The 19,681-nt window shown below is 70.0% G+C and overlaps 1 protein-coding gene across 1 annotated transcript in view; it reads left to right on the top strand.

The window, feature by feature from the left end:
• The window catches only part of RYR1 (ryanodine receptor 1), a 92,638-nt gene that overhangs the window by 17,159 nt on the left and 55,798 nt on the right, over positions 1–19,681 (top strand). The window contains exons 18-36 of the mRNA XM_064503004.1: positions 909–1,150; positions 3,038–3,230; positions 4,153–4,369; positions 4,894–4,998; positions 5,400–5,503; positions 5,738–5,821; positions 6,389–6,548; positions 6,630–6,777; positions 8,464–8,669; positions 9,862–10,036; positions 10,126–10,334; positions 11,081–11,457; positions 11,923–12,049; positions 13,088–13,248; positions 14,425–14,590; positions 14,691–14,777; positions 14,914–15,140; positions 17,169–17,988; positions 19,400–19,600. Coding sequence (XP_064359074.1) covers positions 909–1,150; positions 3,038–3,230; positions 4,153–4,369; positions 4,894–4,998; positions 5,400–5,503; positions 5,738–5,821; positions 6,389–6,548; positions 6,630–6,777; positions 8,464–8,669; positions 9,862–10,036; positions 10,126–10,334; positions 11,081–11,457; positions 11,923–12,049; positions 13,088–13,248; positions 14,425–14,590; positions 14,691–14,777; positions 14,914–15,140; positions 17,169–17,988; positions 19,400–19,600 — 4,009 coding nt within the window. The remainder of the gene's footprint in view (positions 1–908; positions 1,151–3,037; positions 3,231–4,152; positions 4,370–4,893; positions 4,999–5,399; positions 5,504–5,737; positions 5,822–6,388; positions 6,549–6,629; positions 6,778–8,463; positions 8,670–9,861; positions 10,037–10,125; positions 10,335–11,080; positions 11,458–11,922; positions 12,050–13,087; positions 13,249–14,424; positions 14,591–14,690; positions 14,778–14,913; positions 15,141–17,168; positions 17,989–19,399; positions 19,601–19,681) is intronic.

Here is a 19,681-nt window from a genome sequence, read left to right on the forward strand (position 1 = left end):
TTGGGGGGGTCTGGGATGCTCCTGGGGTCCCTGGGGTGCTCCTGAGGGATACTGGGGGGTCTGGGGTGCTCCTGGGGTCCCTAGGGTGCTCCTGAGGGATACTGGGGGGTCTGGGGTGCTCCTGGGGTCCCTGGGGTGCTCCTGAGGGATACTGGGGGGGTCTGGGGTGCTCCTGTGGTCCCTGGGGGGCTCCTGAGGGATACTGGGGGTCCCTAGGGTGCTCCTGGGGTCCCTGGGGGGCTCCTGAGGGATACTGGGGGGGGTCTGGGGTGCTCCTGGGGTCCCTGGGGGGCTCCTGAGGGATATTGGGGGGTCTGGGGTGCTCCTGGGGTCCCTGGGGTGCTCCTGAGGGATACTGGGGGGTCGGGGGTGCTCCTGGGGTCCCTGGGGGGCTCCTGAGGGATACTGGGGGTTCTGGGGTGCTCCTGGGGTCCCTAGGGTGCTCCTGAGGGATACTGGGGGGTCTGGGGTGCTCCTGGGGTCCCTAGAGTGCTCCTGAGGGATATTGGGGGGGTCTGGGGTGCTCCTGGGGTCCCTGGGGGGCTCCTGAGGGATACTGGGGGGTCTGGGGTGCTCCTGGGGTCCCTGGGGTGCTCCTGAGGGATATTGGGGGGGTCGGGGGTGCTCCTGGGGTCCCTGGGGTGCTCCTGAGGGATACTGGGGGTCCCTAGGGTGCTCCTGGGGTCCCTGGGGTGCTCCTGAGGGATATTGGGGGGGTCTGGGATGCTCCTGGGGTCCCTGGGGGCCCCCTGGGGTGTCCCCTGGAACCGGGGGCCCTGCAGTGGTCTGGTGTCACCCCCCAGGGCAGGAGGTCCCTGGGGTCCCCCCCAGATTTATCCCCCCCGAAGCGGGACGGGGTGGGGGGTCGGGGGTGCCCCGTGCCGACGCTCCGTGCCCCCCCCCCCCAGCGTGCGCCCCAACATCTTCCTGGGCACGCACGAGGGCTCCACGCAGTACAAGAAGTGGTACTTCGAGGTGGTGGTGGAGCACGTGGAGCCCTTCGTCACGGCGCAGGCCACCCACCTGCGCGTGGGCTGGGCCATGACCGAGGGCTACAGCCCCTACCCGGGGGGCGGCGAGGCCTGGGGGGGCAACGGCGCCGGCGACGACCTCTACTCCTTCGCCTTCGACGGCCTCCACCTCTGGGCAGGTACCCGCCGGCCCCCCCCGCACGCCCCCGCCTCCTCGTGCCCCCTTTGCACACCCCGAGGCCCCTCGCACGCCCCCGCCTCCTCGTGCCCCCTTTGCACACTCCAAGGCCCCTCGCACGCCCCAGCGTCCTCGTGCCCCCTTTGCACACCCCGAGGCCCCCCTCGCACGCCCCCACCTCCTCGTGCCCCCTTTGCACACCCCGAGGCCCCTCGCATGCCCCCGCCTCCTCGTGCCCCCTTTGCACACTCCAAGGCCCCTCGCACGCCCCAGCGTCCTCGTGCCCCCTTTGCACACCCCGAGGCCCCCCTCGCACGCCCCAGCGTCCTCGTGCCCCCTTTGCACACCCCGAGGCCCCCCCCGCGCGCCCCCGCCTCCTCGTGCCCCCTTTGCACACCCCGAGGCCCCTTGCACGCCCCAGCGTCCTCGTGCCCCCTTTGCACACCCCGAGGCCCCCCTCGCACGTCCCCGCCTCCTCGTGCCCCCTTTGCACACCCCGAGGCCCCTCGCACGCCCCAGCGTCCTCGTGCCCCCTTTGCACACCCCGATGCCACTCGCACACCCCCGCGTCCCCCCTTGTGCCCCCTTTGCACACCCCGAGGCCCCCCCTGCACGCCCCAGCGTCCTCGTGCCCCCTTTGCACACCCCAAGGCCCCTCGCACGCCCCCGCCTCCTCGTGCCCCCTTTGCACACCCCGAGGCCCCCCTCGCACGCCCCAGCGTCCTCGTGCCCCCTTTGCACACCCCGATGCCACTCGCACGCCCCCACGTCCTCGTGCCCCCTTTGCACACCCCGATGCCACTTGCACGCCCCCGCCTCCTCGTGCCCCCTTTGCACACCCCGATGCCCCTCGCACACCCCAGCGTCCTCGTGCCCCCTTTGCACACCCCGATGCCCCTCACACGCCCCAGCGTCCTCGTGCCCCCTTTGCACACCCCGATGCCCCTCACACGCCCCAGCGTCCTCGTGCCCCCTTTGCACACCCCGATGCCCCTCACACGCCCCAGCGTCCTCGTGCCCCCTTTGCACACCCCGAGGCCCCTCGCACACCCCAGCGTCCTCGTGCCCCCTTTGCACACCCCGATGCCCCTCACACGCCCCAGCGTCCTCGTGCACACCCCCTCGTGCACCCTTTGCACACCCCAGTGCCCCTTGCGTGCCCCCCTTGTGCACGCCCCCTCAATCACCCTTTATGTGCCCCTTGCACACCCCTCTCGTGCACGCCCCATCACGTGGGCCCTCTCAAAGACCCTTTGCACGCCCTAGTGCACCTCACGTGCCCCCCTCACGTTCACCCCCTTCGAGCACCCTTTGCATGCCCCTTGCACACCCCCTCAAGCACCCTTTGCACACCCTAATGCCCATTGCATGTCTCCCTCGTGCAAACCCCCTCGAGCACCCCTTGCACACCCCTTGCACGCCCCTTGCACGCCCCACCTCGAGCACCCTTTGCACGCCCTAACGCCCATTGCACGCCTCCCTCGTGCAAACCCTGTTGAGCACCCTTTGCACGCCCCTTGCACGCCCCCTCAAGCACCCTTTGCACGCCCTTTGCACGCCCCTTGCACGCCCCACCTCGAGCACCCTTTGCCCGCCCCAGCGCCCATTGCACGCCTCCCTCGTGCAACCCCCCTCGAGCACCCTTTGCACGCCCCTTGCACACCCCCTCAAGCACCCTTTGCACACCCTTTGCACACCCCTTGCACGCCCCTTGCACGCCCCACCTCGAGCACCCTTTGCCCGCCCCAGCGCCCATTGCACGCCTCCCTCGTGCAACCCCCCTCGAGCACCCTTTGCACGCCCCTCGCACGCCCCCGCCACACGCAGCCCCTCGCACGCCCCCGTGGCGCGGCCCGGGTGCGGGGGCCCACGCGTGCCCCCCGCGCAGGCGGCGTGGCCCGCCCCGTGGCCTCGCCGCAGCAGCACGCGCTGGCGCCCGACGACGTGGTGAGCTGCTGCCTGGACCTGGGGGTGCCCAGCATCTCCTTCCGCATCAACGGCTGCCCCGTGCAGGGCATGTTCGAGAACTTCAACCTCGACGCCCTCTTCTTCCCCGTCGCCAGCTTCTCCGCCGGCGTCAAGTGAGGCGCCGGGGGGCTCGGGTGCTGCTGGGGGGGCGAGGGAGGGGGGCGGGGGGGTGCCCGGGGCCCCCCCGTGCTTGCTCTCCCCGGGGCTGTGGTTCCTGCTGGGGGTCAGGGAGGGGTGCTAGGGGTCCAGGAGGGATGCTGGGGGGATGCTGGGGGTCAGGGAGGGGTGCTGGGGGGCCAAGGGGGGTGCCAAGGGGATGCTGGGGGTCAGGGAGGGGTGGTGGGGGGCCAAGGGGGGTGCCAAGGGGATGCTGGGGGTCAGGGAGGGGTGCTGGGGGGCCAAGGGGGGTGCCAAGGGGATGCTGGGGGTCAGGGAGGGGTGGTGGGGGGCCAAGGGGGATGCTGGGGGGATGCTGGGGGTCAGGGAGGGGTGGTGGGGGCCAAGGGGGATGCTGGGGGGAAGCTGGGGGTCAGGGAGGGGTGCTGGGGGGCCAAGGGGGGTGCCAAGGGGATGCTGGGGGTCCATGGAGGATGCTGGGGGGCCAGGAGGGATGCTGGGGGGATGCTGGGGGTCAGGGAGGGGTGGGGGGGGCCAAGGGGGGTGCCAAGGGGATGCTGGGGGTCAGGGAGGGGTGCTGGGGGGCCAAGGGGGGTGCCAAGGGGATGCTGGGGGTCAGGGAGGGGTGCTGGGGGGCCAAGGGGGGTGCCAAGGGGATGCTGGGGGTCAGGGAGGGGTGCTGGGGGGCCAAGGGGGGTGCCAAGGGGATGCTGGGGGTCAGGGAGGGATGCTGTGGGGCCAAGGGGATGCTAGGAAGATGCTGGGGGGCTGTAAGGGATACTGTGGGGCCAAGGGGATGCTAGGAAGATGCTGGGGGGCCGGTAGGGATGCTGGGGGGCTGCGGGGGGCTTTGGGGGGCTGGCACGCCTTGGGGGGGGGCACACTGCCGGGGCCGCCACGCTGCCGCTGCCCCCCCAGGCTGCGGTTCCTGCTGGGGGGCCGCCACGGGGACTTCCAGTTCCTGCCCCCCCCCGGGTACTCGCCGTGCGCCGAGGCGCTGCTGCCCCGCGAGCGGCTGCGCCTGGAGCCCATCAAGGCCTACAAGGGCGACGGCCCCGGCGCCCGCAGCCTCCTGGGACCCACCCAGGCCCTGGCCCACACCGCCTTCACCCCCTGCCCCGTGGACACCCTCCAGGTGGGGGGGCCGGGGGGGCCGGGGGGCTGCCCGGGGGCGCGGGGAGGTGGGGGGCTGGGGGGATTCGGGGGGCATGGGCAGGGGTCTGGGGTGCTGGAGCTGGGGGGATTCAGGGTGCATGGATGGGATTTGGGGTGCTGGGAGGTGGGGGGCATTCGGGGGGCATGGGTGGGGTTTGGGGTGCTGGAGCTGGGGGAGATTTGGGGTGCATGGATGGGGGATTTGGGGTGCATGTTTGGGGTTTGGGGTGCTGGAGCTGGGGGAGATTTGGGGTGCATGGGCAGGAGTCTGGGGTGCTGGGGGGGATTTAAGGTGCATGGATGTGAGTCTGGGGTGCTGGGGGGCATTTGGGGTGCATGGTTGGGGTTTGGGGTGCTGGGAGCTGGGGGGGATTTGGGGTGCATGCACAGGCATTTGGGGCGCTGTGGGGGTGGGAGATGAGGGGTTTTAGGGTGCTCAGCCCGGGATTCTGGGGGAGAGCCTGGGGGGGCTCAGGGCCCCTCTCACCCCGTGCCGCCCCCCAGATCGTGCTGCCCCCCCACCTGGAGCGCATCCGGGAGAAGCTGGCGGAGAACATCCACGAGCTGTGGGCGCTGACCCGCATCGAGCAGGGCTGGACCTACGGCCCCGTGAGTGACCCCCGGGCCCCCACCCTCCCTGGGGTGCAACGAGCCCCCCGACCCCCAGACCCCTTGGGTGCAATGAGCCCCCCTGAGCCCCCCAGACCCCTTGGGGGGCTACGGATCCTCCCAAAACCTCCTAGGGTGCAAAGGACCCCCTGAGCCCCCCCCAAGCATCTTGGGGTGGGTGCTAGAGATCCCCCAAACCCTTGCAGTGCAATGAACCCCCCCAAGCCCCCAACCTGCCTGGGGTGCAGTGGGACCCCCCCAAGACCCCTGGGGTCACACAGAGCCCCCTGAGCCCCCCACCACCGCGAGGGGGGCCGGCAGGACCAGTCCCCCTGGGTGCTCCCCCGGTTGGGCCGGGGGTGCCCCCAGGGCTGGGGCTGACCCCCCCCGGGCCCCCCCAGATCCGCGACGACAACAAGCGCCTGCACCCCTGCTTGCTGGACTTCCACAGCCTGCCCGAGCCCGAGAGGAACTACAACCTCCAGATGTCAGGGGAGACCCTCAAGTGAGGGGGCCGCCGTGGGGCTGGGCGGCCGGGGTGGGGGGCTGGGGCTGGGGTCGGAGCTGGGGGGCTGGGGGCTGAGCATGAGGTTGGAGTTGGGGGTCCGGGGGACCAGCGCTGGGAACGGGGCTGGGGTATGGGCTTGGGGGGCCAGGGCTGGGGTCGGAGCTGGGGGGGGCAGGAGGTGTGGGGCTCTGCGGTGGCCTATGGGCCCCCCCCCCACACTGTGCCCCCCAGGACGCTGCTGGCGCTGGGCTGCCACGTGGGCATGGCCGACGAGAAAGCCGAGGAGAACCTCAAGAAGATCAAACTGCCCAAAACGTAGGTGCTGGGGGGCTCGGGGGGCTTGGGGGGGGCTCATCGGGAGTCTCCAGTTAGTGCTTCGTGGTTGGGGGTCCAAACTGGGGGGAGTCCAGATTGGGGGGGTTCCTGGTGGTAGGTCCTCATTGGGGGTCTTCAATCAGGGCTTCGTGGTTGGGGGGTCCAAATTGGGGGGGTCCCTGGTGGTGGGTCCCCATTGGGGGTCTCCAATCAGGGCTTTGTGGTTGGGGGTCCAGATTGGGGGGTCCCCATTGGGAGTCTCCAATCAGGGCTTCCTAGTTGGGGGGTCCAAATTGGGGGGTCCTTGGTGGTGGGTCCACATTGGGGGTCTTCAATCAGGGCTTCCTGCTTGGGGGTCCAAAGTGGGGGGTCCCCATTGGGGGTCTCCAATCAGGGCTTTGTGGTTGGGGGTCCAAATTGGGGGGGGGTCCAAAGTGGGGGGTCCCTGGTGGTGGGTCCCCATTGGGGTCCCCGCTCAGGGCCGGCAGTCGGGGACACCGGGGGGGGGGGGGGTGTCCCTGCGGCGCCGGAGCTGGGGCGGGGGGGGGTCTGACGGTGCCCCCCCAGGTACATGATGTCCAACGGGTACAAGCCGGCGCCGCTGGACCTGTCGCACGTGAAGCTGACGCCGGCGCAGAACACGCTGGTGGACCGCCTGGCCGAGAACGGGCACAACGTGTGGGCCCGCGACCGCGTCCAGCAGGGCTGGACCTACAGCATCGTCCAGGTGCGCCCCGGCCCCGGGGGGGTCCCCCGGCCGCGGGGGTCCCCGAGCCCCCCCGCGACCCTCTCCCCGCGGCGTCCCCAGGACATCAAGAACAAGCGCAACCCCCGCCTGGTGCCCTACAACCTCCTGGACGAGCGCACCAAGAAGACCAACCGCGACAGCCTCTGCGAGGCCGTGCGCACCCTCATCGGCTACGGCTACAACATCGAGCCCCCCGACCAGGAGAGCCGTGAGTGCCCCCCCCCCCCGGGCCCCCCGGCCTGCTGGGGCTCCCCGAGGTCCCCCCCGGACCCCCCGTCCTGCCAGGACCCCCTGCATCCCCCCCCCAGATTCCCTGTCCTGCAGGGAGGGCGCAGGGTGCTGTTTTGGGGTGCAGGGAGGATGCAGGGTGCCATTTGGGGTGCAGAGAAGATGAAGACTGCTGTTTGGGGGTGCAGGGTGCTGTTTTGGGGTGCAGGGAGGATGCAGGTTGCCATTTGGGGTGCAGGGTGCTAATTTGGAGTGCAGCGAAGATGAAGACTGCTGTTTGGGGGTGCAGGGTGCCGTTTTGGGGTGCAGGGAGGGTGCAGGGTGCCATTTGGGGGATGCAGAGAGGTTGCAGGGTGCCATTTGGGGTGCAGGGTGCTAATTTGGGGTGCAGGAAAGATGAAGACTGATGTTTGGGGATGCAGAGAGGTTGCAGGGTGCTGTTTGAGGGTGCACGGAGGTTGCAGGGTGCTGTTTGGGGTGCAGGCTGCCATTTGGAGGTGCAGAGGGGTTGCAGGGTGCTGTTTGGGGGTGCAGGGTGCTGTTTGAGGGTGCAGGGAGGTTGCAGGGTGCTCTTTGGGGGTGCAGGGTGCTGTTTGGGGGTGCAGAGGGTTGCAGGGTGCTGTTTGGGGTGCAGGGTGCTGTTTGGAGGTGCAGGGAGGTTGCAGGCTGCTCTTTGGGGGTGCAGGGTGCTGTTTGGGGGTGCAGGGAGGTTGCAGGCTGCTCTTTGGGGGTGCAGGGTGCCATTTGGAGGTGCAGGGAGGTTGCAGGGTGCCGTTTGGGGGTGCAGGCTGCTCTTTGGGGGTGCAGGGTGCCGTTTGGGGGTGCAGGGAGGTTGCAGGCTGCCGTTTGGGGGTGCAGGGTGCTGTTTGGGGGTGCAGAGGGTTGCAGGCTGCTCTTTGGGGGTGCAGGGTGCTGTTTTGGGGCATGCAGAGGGGTTGCAGGGTGCCGTTTGGGGGTGCAGGGTGCTGTTTGGGACATGCAGAGGGGTTGCAGGGTGCCGTTTGGGGGTGCAGGGTGCTGTTTGGGGGTGCAGAGGGGTTGCAGGGTGCTGTTTGGGGGTGCAGGGTGCTGTTTGGGGGTGCAGAGGGTTGCAGGCTGCTCTTTGGGGGTGCAGGGTGCTGTTTGGAGGTGCAGGGAGGTTGCAGGCTGCTCTTTGGGGGTGCAGGGTGCTGTTCGGGGGTGCAAGGAGGTTGCAGGGTGCTGTTTTGGGGCATGCGGAGGGGTTGCAGGGTGCTGTTTGGGGTGCAGGCTGCCATTTGGAGGTGCAGGGAGGTTGCAGGCTGCTCTTTGGGGGTGCAGGGTGCTGTTTGGGGGTGCAGGGAGGTTGCAGGCTGCTCTTTGGGGGTGCAGGCTGCCATTTGGAGGTGCAGGGAGGTTGCAGGGTGCCGTTTGGGGGTGCAGGGTGCCGTTTGGAGGTGCAGGGAGGTTGCAGGCTGCTCTTTGGGGGTGCAGGCTGCCGTTTGGGGCATGCAGGGAGGTTGCAGGGTGCTCTTTGGGGGTGCAGGGTGCTGTTTGGGGCATGCGGAGGGGTTGCAGGGTGCTCTTTGGGGGTGCAGGGTGCCGTTTGGGGGTGCAGGGAGGTTGCAGGCTGCTGTTTGGGGGTGCAGGCTGCCGTTCGGGGGGCCGCAGGGTGCCACCCGGGGGTGCTGACGCCCCTCGCCCGCAGCCGCCCAGGCGGTGCCGCGGGGCCGCGCCGACAAGGTGCGCATTTTCCGGGCCGAGCGGAGCTACGCCGTGCGCGCGGGCAAGTGGTACTTCGAGTTCGAGGCGGTGACCACGGGCGAGATGCGGGTGGGCTGGGCCCGGCCCCACGTGCGCCCCGACGCCGAGCTGGGCGCCGACGACCTCGCCTACGTCTTCAACGGGCACCGGGTGAGCCCTGGGGTCCCCTACAGCCCCCCCGGGGTCCCCTATAGCCCCCCGGGGTCCGTGTGCACCCCCATAGCCCCCTATGCACCCCTGTAGCTACCTAGCTACCCCCTCCCCACCCCAGCCCTTGGAAAGGGGGTCCCTATGTCCCCCATCCCCCTAAATCCCCCCTTCTGTCCCCTCCCCATGCCAGCCTATGCCCAGGTGCCCCCAGTCCCCCCAGTGCCATGGGTCACCCATGGCCCCCTGATCCCTCGGGTCCCCTAAAGTCCCTAGATGCTGCAGGTCCCCCCATACCCCTCCTTCCCCCCCCCTTGAGTCCCTTATGCCCCCTGGATCCCCCTGACACCCTGGGTCCCCCAAAGCTCCCCGGTGCCCCGGGTCCCCCCAGTCCTCCAAAGCCCCCAGTGTCCTGGGTCCTCCTGGTCCCCTGTACCCCAGTGATGTCCTGGGTCCTCCTGGTCCTCCACACCCCCCCGATGCCCAAGACACCCCCAGATCCATCGTATCCCCTGGATCCCCCTGGTCCCCCTGGTCCTCCGCACCCCCCCGATGCCCAAGACACCCCCAGATCCATCGTATCCCCTGGATCCCCCTGGTCCCCCTGGTCCTCCACACACCCCCCGATGCCCAAGACACCCCCAGATCCATCGTATCCCCTGGATCCCCCTGGTCCCCCTGGTCCTCCACACCCCCCCGATGCCCAAGACACCCCCAGATCCATCGTATCCCCTGGATCCCCCTGGTCCTCCGCACCCCCCCGATGCCCAAGACACCCCCAGATCCATCGTATCCCCTGGGTCCCCCTGGTCCCCCTGGTCCTCCGCACCCCCCCGATGCCCAAGACACCCCCAGATCCATCGTATCCCCTGGATCCCCCTGGTCCCCCTGGTCCTCCACACCCCCCCCGATGCCCAAGACACCCCCAGATCCATCGTATCCCCTGGATCCCCCTGGTCCCCCGTACCCCCAATGTCCTGGGTCCTCCTGGTCCTCCGCACCCCCCCGATGCCCAAGACACCCCCAGATCCATTGTATCCACTGGATCCCCCTGGTCCTCCGCACCCCCCCCGATGCCCAAGATACCCCCAGATCCGTCGTATCCCCTGGATCCCCCTGGTCCCCCCAGTCCTCTGTGGTCCCCCCCAGTCCCCCCCCGGTCCCCCGTCCCGCTGAGCCCCCCGCCGTGCCCCAGGCGCAGCGCTGGCACGTGGGCAGCGAGCCCTTCGGGCGGACCTGGCAGCCGGGCGACGTGGTGGGCTGCATGATCGACCTGGCCGAGAGCCACATCACCTTCACGCTCAACGGCGAGGTGCTCATCAGCGACGCCGGCTCCGAGCTCGCCTTCAAGGACTTCGACGTGGGCGAGGGTGAGCGGGGTCCCCGGCGGCGGCGGGGGCGGCGGCGGCTCCCGGACGCCTGGGCCCCGTCGCTGAGGCCGCGCCGCCCCGTGCCGCAGGCTTCGTGCCCGTGTGCAGCCTGGGGCTGGAGCAGGTGGGGCGGCTGAACCTGGGCCAGGACGTGAGCAGCCTGCGCTTCTTCACCATCTGCGGTCTCCAGGAGGGCTTCGAGCCCTTCGCCATCAACATGAAGCGCCCCATCACCCTCTGGTTCAGCAAGAGCCTGCCCCAGTTCGCCCCCGTGCCCCCCGACCACCCCCAGCTCGAGGTCGGGGGGCCGCGCGGGGGTCCTGGGCGAGGGGGGACTTGGAGGGACTCCTGCAGGGGCTGGGGGACCTTGGAGAGGGGGGGCCCACGGAGGACTGGGGGCCCGGGAAGTCCCATGGGGGTTGGCAGTGGGGTTGGCTGGGGGGGTTGGGGTGCTGTAGGGAGGGTGGGAGGTGTCCAGCCCCTCGGGTCCCCTGGCTGGGGTGATGGGTCCCCGCAGGGTCCCCAGGGGCTCCCCAGTCCCTGAAGGTCCCAGGGGTGGGGAGATGCGTGTCCCTTGGGGGGGGGGGTCCCAGGTGCAGGGGGTCCCTGATCCCTGGGGGTCCCCAGGCTGGGGTCATGCCTGTCCCCACGAGGTCCCCAGTCCCCAAGTGTCCCCAGACTGGGGTGATGCCTGTCCCCACGAGGTCCCCAGTCCCCAGGTGTCCCCAGACTGGGGTGACGCATGTCCCTATGAGGTCCCCGATCCCCAAGTGTCCCCAGACTGGGGTGATGCCTGTCCCCACGAGGTCCCCGATCCCCAAGTGTCCCCAGACTGGGGTGATGCCTGTCCCCACGAGGTCCCTGATCCCCAAGTGTCCCCAGACTGGGGTGACGCATGTCCCTATGAGGTCCCCAATCCCCAGGTGTCCCCAGACTGGGGTGGTGCCTTGTCCCCGTGGGTCCCGGCACGTGGGCGGGGGCTCCCCGGCCGCCGGGGCTCCCTGGTCCCCGCGTGACCCGTCCCCACGGGGGTGGCTCCCGCAGGTGACGCGGATGGACGGGACGGTGGAGACGCCGCCGTGCCTGCGGCTGGCACACCGGGCGCTGGGCTCGCCGGCCGCCCAGCCCGAGCTGCTCTTCCTCCGCCTCAGCCTGCCCGTGCAGTTCCACCCCCGCTTCCGCTGCGCCCCGGGCACCACGCCACTGCCCCGCTGCCCCCCCGAGCCCCCCGACGACGCCGGCCTCGAGCCCCTCTCCGACTTCGAGCGCCTCCGCCGCTCCGCCGCCCCCCGGCACCCCGAGGCCGACGGCGAGGCCGAGAAGGCGCCCGGGGGGGCCCCCGCCGCCCCGGCCCCCCGCGAGCAGCCCCGCGCCGAGAACGAGAAGGATGCGGCCACCGAGAAGGGCAAGACCCGGAGGGGGTGAGCGGGGATGGGGGGCTGCCCCACGGCTGGATACGGGGCATTGCCCCATGGTGGGGACGTGGGGGTGCCCCATGGTGGGGTGCTGGGGGACATTGCCCCATGGTGGGGACATGGGGATGCTCCATGGTGGGATGCTGGGGGGCATTGCCCCATGGCAGGGACATGGGGATGCTCCATGGTGGTGTCCTGGGGGGCATTGCCCCATGGTGGGGACACGGGGGTGCCCCACGGCGGGATATGGGGCATTGCCCCATGGTGGGGACACGGGGGTGCCCCATGGTGGGATGCTGGGGAGCATTGCCCCATGGTGGGGACATGGGGGTGCCCCATGGCGGGGTGCTGGGGGGCATTGCCCCACGGTGGGTGTCCTGGGGGGCACGGTTAGGGGCTGAGCAGGGCCGTGGGGGGGGTGCTGCTATGGGGCGCATGGGGCCAGCCCCCCTCAGTCCCGGTGCCCCCCAGGTTCCTGTTCAAGGCGAGGAAGACGCCCTTCGCGCCGCCCCCCGCGGTGCCCACCGTCCCCCGCCTCGAGGAGGACGTGGTCCCCGACGAGCGCGACGACCCCGAGGTCATCATGAACACCACCACGGTAGGTGCACCCCCGTCCCGGCGACCCTAACCCCCCATCCCTGTCCCGGCATCCCCTTCCCAGCATCCCTGTCCCCCATCCCGGTACCCTGATCCCCGTCCCAGCATCCCTGTCCCCCGTCCTGGTACCCTGATCCCCATCCTGGTACCCTGATCCCCATCCCTGCATCCCTGTCCCCCATCCCGGTACCCTGATCCCCGTCCCAGCATCCCTGTCCCCCGTCCTGGTACCCTGATCCCCGTCCCAGCATCCCTGTCCCCCATCCTGGTACCCTGATCCGCATCCCAGCATCCCTGTCCCCCATCCCGGTACCCTGATCCCCGTCCCAGCATCCCTGTCCCCCATCCTGGTACCCTGATCCGCATCCCAGCATCCCTGTCCCCCATCCCGGTACCCTGATCCCCGTCCCAGCATCCCTGTCCCCCATCCTGGTACCCTGATCCGCATCCCAGCATCCCTGTCCCCCATCCCGGTACCCTGATCCCCGTCCCAGCATCCCTGTCCCCCATCCTGGTACCCTGATCCCCGTCCCAGCATCCCTGTCCCCCATCCTGGTACCCTGATCCCCGTCCCAGCATCCCTGTCCCCCATCCCGGTACCCTGATCCCCGTCCCAGCATCCCTGTCCCCCATCCCGGTACCCTGATCCCCGTCCCAGCATCCCTGTCCCCCATCCCGGTACCCTGATCCGCATCCCACCATTCCTGTCCCCCATCCCGGTACCCTGATCCCTGTCCCAGCACCCCTGTCCTGTCCCCTGTACTGCATCCCCTGCCCCACAGTTCACATGCCATCCTGTCCTGCCCCCCATCCCACATCCCTGTGCCCCACGGCGTCCGTCCCCACATCTCCGTCCCCGTCCTGTCCCCCATCCCACATCCCTGTGCCCCACGGCGTCCGTCCCCACATCTCCGTCCCCGTCCTGTCCCCCATCCCACATCCCTGTGCCCCACGGCGTCCGTCCCCATCCTGTCCCCCACGCCCGCGCCCCACGGTGCCCTCCGCGGCCCCAGCCCCACGCTCGCCTCTCTCCCCCCAGTACTACTACTCGGTGCGGATCTTCGCGGGGCAGGAGCCCACGTGCGTGTGGGTCGGCTGGGTGACCCCCGACTACCACCAGCACGACACCGCCTTCGACCTCTCCCACGTCCGCACCGTCACCGTCACCATGGGCGACGACAAGGGCAACGTGCACGACAGGTACCGCCGGCCGGCACGGGGATGCCGTGGGGCTGGGGGGACCGGAGATGTGGGGCACGGGGATGCCGTGGGGCTGGGGGGACCAGAGATGTGGGGCATAGGGATGCCGTGGGGCTGGGGGGACCGGAGATGTGGGGCACAGGGATGCCGTGGGGCTGGGGGGACCGGAGATGTGGGGCTGAGGAGACCGGAGGTGTGGGGCACGGGGATGCCATGGGGCTGGGGGGACCGGAGATGTGGGTCATGGGGATGCCGTGGGGCTGGGGGGACCAGAGATATGGGGCATGGGGATGCCATGGGGCTGGGGGGATCGGAGATGTGGGGCACGGGGATGCTGTGGGGCTGGGGGGACCGGAGATGTGGGGCACGGGGATGCCGTGGGGCTGGGGGGATCGGAGATGTGGGGCACGGGGATGCCCTGGGGCTGGGGAGACCAGAGATGTGGGGCTGGGGAGACCGGAGGTGTGGGGCACGGGGATGCCATGGGGCTGGGGGGACCGGAGATGTGGGTCATGGGGATGCCGTGGGGCTGGGGGGACCAGAGATATGGGGCATGGGGATGCCATGGGGCTGGGGGGATCGGAGATGTGGGGCACGGGGATGCCGTGGGGCTGGGGGGACCGGAGATGTGGGGCACGGGGATGCCGTGGGGCTGGGGGGACCGGAGATGTGAGGCATAGGGATGCCGTGGGGCTGGGGGGACCAGAGATGTGGGGCACGGGGATGCCGTGGGGCTGGGGGGACCGGAGATGTGGGTCATGGGGATGCCGTGGGACTGGGGAGACCGGAGATGTGGGGCACGGGGATGCCGTGGGGCTGGGGGGACCAGAGATGTGGGGCATGGGGATGCCGTGGGGCTGGGGGGACCGGAGATGTGGGGCACGGGGATGCCGTGGGGCTGGGGAGACCGGAGATGTGGGGCACGGGGATGCCGTGGGGCTGGGGGGACCGGAGATGTGGGGCACGGGGATGCCGTGGGGCTGGGGGGACCAGAGGGTCCTGGGGGAGGATGGCCGAGCAATGGGGAAGGGCCCCGGGACTGGCGTCCCTCGGGGGGTGATGGGGAAGGGTCCAGGACTGGGATCCCCAGGGAGGTGACGGGGCAGGGTCAGGCTCTGGGGGGGCGATGGGGAAGGTGCCCCCCCCCCCCCGGTCACCCCCTTTTTGCCCCCGCAGCATCAAGCGGAGCAACTGCTACATGGTCTGGGGAGGGGAGTTCGCCAGCAACACGCAGCAGGCGCGGGTCAGCCACGCCGACCTGGTCATCGGCTGCCTCGTGGACCTGGCCACCGGGCTCATGACCTTCACGGCCAACGGCAAGGAGATCAACACCTTCTTCCAGGTGAGCCGGCCCCCCGCGAGGGCGCGGGGGAGTCCCCTCCCTGGTCCCATCCGTGGGTCCCCGTCCCCGTCCCCGCCCTCAGCAGCTCTGTCCTTGCCAGGTGGAGCCCAACACCAAGCTCTTCCCAGCCGTCTTTGCCCTCCCCACCAGCCAGAACGTCATCCAGTTTGAGCTGGGCAAGCTCAAGGTGAGCGTGGGTCCTCCGGGAGGCAGCGGGATCTGTAGGACGGAGCCAGGGGACCCCGGTGGGGTCTCCCGGCGGGAGCAGGCGGCCCGGACGCCTGGGTCCCTCCCGTGCCTCACGCCCCTCCGTGTCCCCGCAGAACATCATGCCCATCTCGGCCGCCATGTTCTACAGCGAGCGCAAGAACCCGGAGCCGCAGTGCCCGCCGCGGCTCGTCATCCAGCTCCTGACGCCGGTCACCTGGAGCCGGATGCCCAACGAGTTCCTGGCCGTGGACATGGCCCGCGTCAGCGAGCGGCTCGGCTGGATGGTGGAGTGCGTCGACCCCCTCGTCATGATGGCCCTGCACATCCCCGAGGAGAACAGGTTGGGGACCCAGCTGTCCTGTCCCCAGGGGACCCAGATGTCCTGTCCCCATCCCAGGGGACCCAGCTGTCCTGTCCCCAACCCAGGGGACTCAAACATCCCCATCCTAGGGGACTGATATGTCCTGTCCCCAGAGGACCTAGATGTCCTGTCCTCACCCCATGGGATGAAATATCCTGTCCCCATCCCAGGGGACCCAGATGTCCTGTCCCCAGAGGACCTAGGTGTCCTGTCCTTGCCCCATGGGATGAGACGTTCTGTCCCCAGGAGACCCAGCTGTCCTGTCCCCATCCTAGGGGACTCAGATGTCCTGTCCCCAGGGGACCTAGATGTCCTGTCCCCAGGGTACCTAGATGTCCTGTGCCACCCCAGAGGACCAGATGCCCTTCGCCCCTAAGGACCCAGATGTCCTGTCCCCAGGGGACCCAGACGCCCTGTCCCCAGAGGAACCTAGTGTCCTGCCTGCACCCCAAGGGACCCGGATGCCCTGTCCCCAAGGGACCCAGATGCCCTTCTCCCCCGTGGACCCAGATGCCCTGTCCCCAGGGGACCTGGATGTCCTGTCCTCACCCCATGGGATGAGACGTCCTATCCCCATCCTAGGGGACCCAGATGTCCTGTCCCCAGGGGACCTAGATGTCCTGTGCCACCCCAGAGGACCAGATGCCCTTTGCCCCTAAGGACCCAGACGTCCTGTCCCCAGGGGACCCAGATGCCCTGTCCCTGGAGGAACCTAGTGTCCTGCCTGCACCCTAAGGGACTTGGATGCTCTGTCCCCAAGGGACCCAGATGCCCTTCTCCCCCATGGACCCAGATGTCCTGTCGCCAGGGGACCTGGATGTCCTGTCCTCCCCCATGGGATGAGACCTCCTATCCCCATCCTAGGGGACCCAGATGTCCTGTCCCCAGGGGACCTAGATGTCCTGTGCCACCCCAGAGGACCAGATGCCCTTTGCCCCTAAGGACCCAGACGTCCTGTCCCCAGGGGACCCAGATGCCCTGTCCCTGGAGGAACCTAGTGTCCTGCCTGCACCCTAAGGGACTTGGATGCTCTGTCCCCAAGGGACCCAGATGCCCTTCTCCCCCATGGACCCAGATGTCCTGTCGCCAGGGGACCCAGATGCCCTTCTCCCCCATGGACCCAGATGTCCTGTCCCCAGGGGACCCAGATGCCCTGCCCCCCCACCAAGGGACCCACATGCCCTTCTCCCCCATGGACCCAGATGTCCTGTCGCCAGGGGACCCAGATGCCCTTCTCCCCCATGGACCCAGATGTCCTGTCCCCAGGGGATCTGGATGTCCTGTCCTCCCCCATGGGATGAGACCTCCTATCCCCATCCTAGGGGACCCAGATGTCCTGTCTACAACCCAGGGGACCCAGATGTCCTGTCCCCAAGGGACCCAGATGCCCTTCTCCCCTGTGGACCCAGATGTCCTGTCCCCAGGGGACCCAGATGCCCTTCTCCCCCATGGACCCAGATGTCCTGTCCCCAGGGGACCCAGATGTCCTGCCCCCCCGCCAAGGGACCCAGATGCCCTTCTCCCCCGTGGACCCAGATGTCCTGTCCCCAGGGGACCCAGATGTCCTGTCTACATCCCAGGGGACCCAGATGCCCTGTCCCCAAGGGACCCAGATGCCCTTCTCCCCTGTGGACCCAGATGTCCTGTCCCCAGGGGACCCAGATGTCCTGTCTACATCCCAGGGGACCCAGATGCCCTGTCCCCAAGGGACCCAGATGCCCTTCTCCCCTGTGGACCCAGATGTCCTGTCCCCAGGGGACCCAGATGCCCTTCTCCCCCGTGGACCCAGATGTCCTGTCCCCAGGGGACCTGGATGTCCTGTCTACATCCCAGGGGACCCAGATGTCCTGTCCCCAGGGGACCCAGATGCCCTTCTCCCCCATGGACCCAGATGCCCTGTCCCCAGGGGACCCAGATATCCTGCCCCCCCGCCAAGGGACCCAGATGCCCTTCGCCCCCAGGGGGCCCAGGCGTCCTGCCCAACCCCCCCCCCCCCCCCGCCCCTAGGTGCATCGACATCATGGAGCTGTCGGAGCGGCTGGAGCTGCTGCGCTTCCAGTGGCACTCGCTGAAGCTCTACTGCGCCGTGTGCGCCCTGGGCAACAACCGGGTGGCCCACGCGCTCTGCAGCCACGTGGACCAGGCGCAGCTGCTCTTCGCCATCGAGAGCCCCGAGCTGCCGGGGCCGCTGCGCGCCGGCTACTACGACCTGCTGCTGGCCATGCACCTGGAAGCGGCCCAGCGGGCTCGCGCCTCCATGAGCGCCGAGTTCATCGTCCCCATGACCGAGGCCACCAAGGGCATCACCCTCTTCCCCGGCGGCGGCCGGGCGCCCGGCCCCCCCGGCGTGGGACCCAGCGCCTGCCTCCGGCCCCGGCCCCACTTCGCCGAGCCCTGCTTCGTGGCGGCCGCGGCGGGCGGGCGGGCGCTGCTGAGCCCCGGGGTGCCGCTGGGGGCCCTGGGCGCCCGGGCCATCCGCATGCTGGCCGAGGCGGTGGCCGGCGGGGGCCCCCACGCCCGCGACCCCGTGGGCGGCAGCGTGGAGTTCCAGCTGGTGCCGGTGCTGAAGCTGGTGTCGGCGCTGCTGGCCGTGGGCGCCCTGGGCGACGGCGACGTCCGCCGCGTCCTCCGCATGATCGAGCCCCGCGTCTTCGGCGAGCGCCGGCGCCCGCCGCCGGCCGGGGAGGAGGAGGAGGAGGAGGAGGGGGAAGCGCGGAGGAAGGCCATCGAGGCCGGGGAGATGGAGGCGGAGGAGGAGGAAGAGGAGGAGGAAGGGCTGGAGGAAGGGCTGCTGCAGATGAAGCTGCCCGAGTCGGTCAAGCTGCAGGTGAGGGTTGGGGACCGTCACCTCCCCGCAGCGCCTGTCCCAGCCCCTGTCCCCATAAAGTCCGCTGTCCCCGGGTCCCATCCCCAGGGAGCCTGTCGCAGCCCCTGTCCCCGTGTCCCTGGTCCCCTCCCTGGGGAGTCTGTCCTTGTGCCCCTGTCCCTGTGCCCCTGTCCCTGTGCCCCTGTCCCTGGGTCCCTTCCCCAGGTCCCATCCCCAGGGACCCTGTCCCAGCCCCTGTCCCCGTGTCCCTGGTCCCCTCCCTGGGGTGTCTGTCCCAGCCCCTGTCCCTGCGCCCCTGTCCCTGGGCCCCTGTCCCCAGGTCCCATCCCCAGGGACCCTGTCACAGCCCCTGTCCCCGTGTCCCTGGTCCCCTCCCTGGGGTGTCTGTCCCAGCCCCTGTCCCTGGGTCCCTTCCCCAGGTCCCATCCCCAGGGAGCCTGTTGCAGCCCCTGTCCCTGTGTCCCTGGTCCCCTCCCTGGGGCGTCTGTCCCTGTGCCTCTGTCCCTGTGCCCCTGTCCCCAGGTCCCTTCCCCAGGGAACCTGTTGCAGCCCCTGTCCCTGTGTCCCTGGTCCCCTCCCTGGGGCGTCTGTCCCTGTGCCTCTGTCCCTGTGCCCCTGTCCCCAGGTCCCATCCCCAGGGAACCTGTTGCAGCCCCTGTCCCCGTGTCCCTGGTCCCCTCCCTGGGGTGTCTGTCCCAGCCCCTGTCCCTGCGCCCCTGTCCCCAGGTCCCATCCCCGGGTCCCATCCCCAGGGAACCTGTTGCAGCCCCTGTCCCCGTGTCCCTCGTCCCCTCCCTGGGGCGTCTGTCCCAGCCCCTGTCCCTGTGCCCATGTCCCCAGGTCCCTTCCCCAGGTCCCATCCCCAGGGACCCTGTTGCAGCCCCTGTCCCCGTGTCCCTCGTCCCCTCCCTGGGGCGTCTGTCCCAGCCCCTGTCCCTGTGCCCATGTCCCCAGGTCCCTTCCCCAGGTCCCATCCCCAGGGACCCTGTTGCAGCCCCTGTCCCCGTGTCCCTCGTCCCCTCCCTGGGGCGTCTGTCCCAGCCCCTGTCCCTGTGCCCATGTCCCCAGGTCCCATCCCCAGGTCCCATCCCCAGGGAACCTGTTGCAGCCCCTGTCCCCATGTCCCTGGTCCCCTCCCTGGGGCGTCTGTCCCAGCCCCTGTCCCTGCGCCCCTGTCCCCAGGTCCCATCCCCAGGGACCCTGTCCCAACCCCTGTCCCCCTGCGCCTGTCCCAGGCACCCGTCCTCACCCACCCATCCTCTCCCATCCTCGGGGGCCCCATGGTCCCCTGCTGCCCCCAGGACGCAGCCCCGGGTCCCCGTCGTCCCCCTGCCCCGGGTGGCGGCTGCCTGGGGCCGCCCCTTGTCCCCCCGCGTCCCCCCACGTCCCCGGGCGCCCGCCCTCGCCCCAGATGTGCAACCTGCTGGAGTACTTCTGCGACCGGGAGCTGCAGCACCGCGTCGAGGCCATCGTGGCCTTCTCGGAGCGGCACGTGGAGCGGCTGCAGCGCGACCAGCGCCATCGCTACGGGCAGCTCATGCGGGCGCTCACCATGTCGGCTGCCGAGACCGCCCGGCGCACCCGCGAGTTCCGCTCGCCCCCCCAGGAGCAGGTGACACCCCCCCCCCCCCGCGTGGGGACGGGGACGGGGGCACGCGTGGGGACGGGCATGGCGATATGGGCGTGGGGACAG

The sequence above is a fragment of the Dromaius novaehollandiae genome, chromosome 34 (assembly GCF_036370855.1).
Source record: "Dromaius novaehollandiae isolate bDroNov1 chromosome 34, bDroNov1.hap1, whole genome shotgun sequence".
Lineage (NCBI taxonomy): Eukaryota > Metazoa > Chordata > Aves > Casuariiformes > Dromaiidae > Dromaius > Dromaius novaehollandiae.